Source organism: Cherax quadricarinatus, chromosome 16 (assembly GCF_038502225.1).
Source record: "Cherax quadricarinatus isolate ZL_2023a chromosome 16, ASM3850222v1, whole genome shotgun sequence".
Taxonomy (NCBI): domain Eukaryota; kingdom Metazoa; phylum Arthropoda; class Malacostraca; order Decapoda; family Parastacidae; genus Cherax; species Cherax quadricarinatus.
In genome coordinates, this window is record NC_091307.1 from 11,672,333 (window position 1) to 11,678,542 (window position 6,210).

Here is a 6,210-nt window from a genome sequence, read left to right on the forward strand (position 1 = left end):
GAATAGAAAAAAGGAACAAGAACCTTCTAATATAAACACTTTATTGCTAGAATTGAAAATATAAAACATTTAGACATGAACTTTTATCCTACTTGAAAGAAAAATGAAAAATTAAATATAAAAATAATATTTGAATTCAACGCTAATATGTACAGTTAGACTGGGGTGTGTGGTTGATGTTGTTGACACCGCGTATTGTAGAAATGGTAGCCATTGCTGATGATGTGGGGGGGGGGTCACAGCTGTTGAGTGACAACCCAACGACTAGTTCATCACAGACTCTAGCCTTGAATAATCCGTCAAGATGATAGGAACGCAGGTCTTTCACCACTGCAAAGATGAGGGGTAGTTGCCTGGGGTTGGCTACACTTATCAGGTATATAGATAAAAAGTGACGTCCCAGAACTCATGTGAAGTTCGTCTCCTTCAACACTGTTCCTTTGGTTGTCAGATGACCCGAGCTGACATTCCAAGCTAGAAAGAGACACAAAGTTACACACTGCTTAAGAAATCATTCTCCATGATAAGTAAAGCATTTAAAAGACTGGTGAAGATTGAAATGCAAAACCGGGAAATCAAGGCAGAATGAATTACGTTCTTAGAATTGGTTAAAAGTGAAGCTTTTAACCAAAATATCCATTAAAAACAGGAGCAGAGGCTTTTACTTACAGTTGTGCTGGGAGCTGTGAGTCAAGTGATTATCCATTTGGTCAGAGCCCTACACGTCACCTTTCCGGGTGAAAAAAGGGGGGGGGATAGTGGGAGCTAGACACTGACCCTACCTTAACAAGCAGACGGGCAATCAAACCATCGTCACCATATACTCGCTCGCTACTCCTATCTGTTGAACTTTTCCCTCACAGCTAGTAAAAGACAAAGAAGGTAAATAACCCCGGATAGGGCTTTGATACCTGAAGTCCTTATGGAGGGGGATTCCCCTTCCGAACAATAACCTCTCCTCCCTCTCCCCTCCTTGCTGTCTTCCATTCGTCAACAAGTCTTCAATAAAGGTAAAAGTGATGTTAAATGTTCATTTATCCATTTCATTAGTCATTTATTTATTTGTTTTCTGTATGTATAACTAGTTATTCTCTACGAAACGTATTTTTTGTTAATATGTTTGGGTGCATGGAACGGATTAATTGAATTTACATTATTTCTTATGGGAAATATTACTTCAGTTTTTGTACAAATCGGTTTTCAGCCAACCTTCTGGAACGGATTAAAGATGAAAACTGGGGTTTCACTGTAAACATATTGAAAACAACATACAACAGATTTTTCCTGTAATATATTTGTCAGTTGCAAATTATTTTAGCATAAGGTTGATGAAGTCATACATCTGGCAGTAAGCATCTGGGGGGACTGCCGCTCTGCAGCTCCTATGGACGAGCTGCCACTGCTTACTGAGGTGTCGAAACACTGTTCTTAAGTTTGCCAGGCACCCATATGCTCCAGCAGTTTAGTTAATGTGCACCTCAAGAGATGTGCTTGGTATTATACTCGCCCCAAGATCCTTTTCCTTGAGTGAGGTTTGCAGTCTTTGGCCCCCTAGCCTGTACTCTGTCTGCAGTCTTCTTTGCCCTTCCCAAATTTTCAAGACTTTAAACTTGGTGGGGTTAAACTCAAGGAGCCAGTTGCTGAACCAGGCTTGCAGCCTGTCCAGATACCTTTGTAGTCCTGCCTGATCCTCATCCGATTGAATTCTCCTTATTAGCTTCACACTGCAAACAGGGACACTTTTTGAATCTATCCTTTCCTTTCTACATGCCATTCATATACAGTGGACCCTCGGTTATCGGCCGTAATCCGTTCCAGAAGGTTGGCTGATTAACCGAAATAGCCGAATTAATATTTCCCATAAGAATTAATGGAAATACAATTAATCCGTTCCAGACAAAAATATTCACAAAAAAAAAAAAAATTTAAAAATATAAGTATTACATACCTTTATTGAAGGCTATTGCTGGCTTCTGGAAGATATGGAAGAGGAGAGAGGGAGGAGTTAGTGTTTGAAAGGCGAATCCCCTCTATAAAGACTTTAGATAGTAAAGCCTTCTCTGGGGTTACTTCCCTTCTTTGTCTTTTAATGCCACTAGGATCAGCTTGAGTCACTGGACCCTTGTCGCACAACAAAGCTGTCCACAGAGGTCTGTTTCTGGCATCTCTTTAAGATTTCCCTGAAGTGGGACAGAGTTTTGTCACTGAACATGTTGCAGATATGGCTTGTTTCAGCTTGGTCAGGGTGGCGTTTCTCTACAAAAGCTTGCACCCTAGTCCACATTGCACACACCTCTTTAATTTCTGTCATTTACTGCTACAGTACATTCATTACTTACCTTAAGATATCTGTAGTCTTAATGTAGGGCAAGAGGTGAGTAGTATTTGTAAGAGACCAAACAGAGTTGAATAACTATAGGCCAATATCCAATTTACACCCTCTCTCAAAAATCTTCGAAAAATTAATTCATAAACGAATCTACTCCTACCTCATCTCCCAAAACATTCTCAACCCCTGCCAATTTGGATTCAGGCCTAATAAAAATACTAATGATACTATTATACACATGCTAGAACATATATACACTGCAATAGAGAAAAAAGAAGTCCCACTGGGGATCTTCATTGACTTGCGTAAAGCTTTTGATACAGTTGACCATGACTTACTCCACGTAAAATTGTCACACTATGGTATAAGAGGGCACTCCCTCAACTACCTCAAGTCATACCTCAGCAACAGAAGCCAATATGTGTACGCAAAGGGGGCAAGCTCTTCTGCTCAACCAATTACAGTTGGTGTCCCACAGGGAAGTGTCCTTGGCCCTCTTCTCTATCTCCTATACATAAATGACCTACCAAATGCTTCGCAATTACTCAAACCCACACTTTTTGCAGATGACACTACATACGTCTTCTCTCACCCGAGCCCAGTCACGCTAGCCAATACTGTAAACACCGAATTACAGAAAATATCTACCTGGATGAGGACTAACAAACTTACACTAAACATTGACAAAACCTACTTCATTCAGTTTGGTAACAGAGCTACAGATGTCCCTCTTAACATAACAATAAACAGAACACCTATCACAAAGCTAACAGAGGGAAAATTCTTAGGAATCCACCTTGATAATACTCAAATTTCATACACATATACAACAAATTTCTAAGAAAATTTCCAAGACTGTAGGCATACTATCGAAGATACGGTACTATGTTCCACAGTCAGCCCTCCTGGCCCTATATCACTCTCTTATTTACCCCTATCTCACCTATGGAATTTGTGCATGGGGCTCAACAACAATTAACCACCTCAGACCACTAATTACCCAACAAAAGGCTGCAGTTAGAATGATAACAAATTCCCACTACAGGCAGCACACTCCACCAATATTCAAAACACTCACCCTACTCACCATACAAAACATCCATACTTATTACTGCACCTATTACATACATAGAACACTTAACTCTGATATTAACCCTCCCCTCAAACATCTCCTTGCCAACCTCAACAGAACACATGACCATAACACAAGGCACAGATCACTCTTTGATGTTCCTCGTGTCCATCTCACACTATGCAAAAACTCAATGCACATAAAAGGCCCTAAAATCTGGAATTCATTACCTGTAAATATAAAAGAAACACTACCTGTTTATAAATTCAAGTCTCTTCTCAAAGATCACTTACTCACTCAAAACCAAATAAATACTGAATAACTGAACCTTATAAATTGTATATCTTAAATGTTTCTCACAATTATATCACATAAATGTTAAACCTAAAACCGAATCTAACTTTATTATTTTTTAAATACACTACCTAACAGAATACTCCATACGACTGAATGTACAACAATACATGCAACCATATGACCTGTCTTTGTAATACTCATTTGTGCTTTATAGTTATCTGTTTACAATAATGTCTTATCACTGATTTCATCATTGCTTAGTTAATCTTAAGTTAATTTTAAGCCAGCCCGTAATGCTATGCATATAAGTGGCTTTGGCATGCTGCTCTTACCTGTATTTTTTTGTACCTCTGTATGTATGCTAAAATGACTAAATAAAATAAAATAGGTATCGGTAGATGTAGGTACATTATTATTATTACAATCAAGGGGGAAGCGCTAAACCCGGAGGATTATACAGCGCCTGGGGGGGGGGGGATGTGGAAGGCATTCAGGCTTAATTTGGGGAACTGGAGCACAGATCCAATTCCCTAAATCAAGAGCCCCTCACCAACATCAAGGAACCTTCCTTGAGGGGAGATGTAGGTACAGAACACGTATTTAGCCCCCCCCCCCCGGGCTACACTACACAGCCATATTACTACACTACACAGCCATATTATTACCATGTTTACTGAGTTTAATAGTTTCTAACAACTACAATTAGATGCCATCATAAACAAAGGGAGAAGTAATGAATAATACATACCGAGAATTGTAAACAAACGCATATAAAGGGCGGTTACTGCACCAATCGCCAGATTCACAGTTTTCTCTAACGCGCATCAGAGAAAACGTAATGTTTACTCTCATCCGACTTTAGATGCAATTCAATTCAATTCAATTCAAAGTTTATTCTCTATAAAGTTTACAATGTTGAATTTACAGAATTTGGTTGTTGTGTGGTTTACATATAGTTAAATAATGATTACAGAGTGTACCACTAGAACGCCTAGCATGGCTAGGCATTTCGGGCAGACTTAGTTTAATTCTTTATTTTAAAATATTACAGATTATGAGGTAAGTTGGTATTATGGCTAAGTGACTAAATACTAGTTTGTGAGTTTAGCAATGTGAATGCTTTTGTTTTGGCACAGTACATAGTTTCAGTATTGGAGTATCATAGGATTCATTATTTTAAGATTGAGATTAATATTTCTGTTTATGGTCAAATGGGTGAGTGAGTGTAAGTGTGAACCACCAGGTGGTATTCGTGTAGTTAGTTGATGGGGTTTATCAGGGAGATAAGATGTTTTCTAATGGTAGTTTTGAAGGTGATGAATGTGTTTGCAGTTCTAGAATTCTCAGGTAGGGTGTTCCAGATTTTAGGGCCTTTGACATACATTGAATTTTTGTAAAGGTTTAGTCGGACATGGGGAATGTCGTAGAGATATTTGTGTCTGGTGTTATGCCTGTGGGTTCTGTCACAACTATCAAGAAAGCGTTTTAGGTCAAGGTTGATATTGGAGTTTAAGGTCCTGTAGATGTAGATTGCACAGTAGTAAGTGTGGATGTACTGAACAGGGAGTAAGTTTAGATAAGATAAGATAAGATAAGATTTCGTTCGGATTTTTAACCCCGGAGGGTTAGCCACCCAGGATAACCCAAGAAAGTCAGTGCGTCATCGAGGACTGTCTAACTTATTTCCATTGGGGTCCTTAATCTTGTCCCCCAGGATGCGACCCACACCAGTCGACTAACACCCAGGTACCTATTTGCTGCTAGGTGAACAGGACAACAGGTGTAAGGAAACGTGTCGAATGTTTCCACCCGCCGGGAAGCGAACCCGGACCCTCCGTGTGTGAAGCGGGAGCTTTAGCCACCAGGCCACCTGTAAATATAAAAGAAACACTACCTGTTTATAAATTCAAGTCTCTTCTCAAAGTTTACTTACTCACTCAAAACCAAATAAATACTGAATAACTGAACATTATAAATTGTATTTCCAAAATGTTACTCACAATTATATCACATAAATGTTAAACCTAGGACCAATCTAACTTTATTATTTTTTTAAATACACTACCTAACAGAATACTCCATTCTACTGAATGAACAGCAATGCATGCAACCATATGACCTGTCTTTGTAATACTCATTTGTGCTTTATAGTTACCTGAAGTTCCTGTATAGACAAGCACAGTGTCTACCTACTGAGGCTCGCAGGACCCTATGTCTAGCCCTTATACAATGCCATATGGACTGCGCTTGCTCTTCTTGGTACTCTGCCTTGACAAAAAAACTGAAAGATAGACTGCAAATCACCCAGAACAAAATCGTAAGATTCATCCTGGGGCTGGGACCAAGAGAACATGTAGGCCACGATGAATTACAGCAGTTGGATATGCTGAATGTTGAAGACAGAGTAAAACAACTGAAGCTAAATCATGTTTATAAAATTGCTCACAAACAATGTCCAGAATATCTTGCTGTCAATTTTGTCAAGGTTGGGAACCAAAGCAATCATAGTACT

The 6,210-nt window shown here is 39.1% G+C and overlaps 1 protein-coding gene across 5 annotated transcripts in view; it reads right to left on the reverse strand.

Moving 5' to 3' along the window:
* LOC128688843 (uncharacterized) overlaps nucleotides 1–4,552 on the reverse strand; it is an 87,195-nt gene extending 82,643 nt beyond the window's left edge. For 3 of the 5 annotated variants that reach the window (XM_070085408.1, XM_070085415.1, XM_070085416.1), the window contains exon 1: nucleotides 4,447–4,552. In XM_070085408.1, the coding sequence (XP_069941509.1) occupies nucleotides 4,447–4,468 (22 nt within the window). In that variant the 5' untranslated portion in view covers nucleotides 4,469–4,552. The other 2 variants (XM_070085411.1, XM_070085413.1) reach the window with 2 other exon arrangements.
* Nucleotides 4,553–6,210: the final 1,658 nt, after the last annotated feature.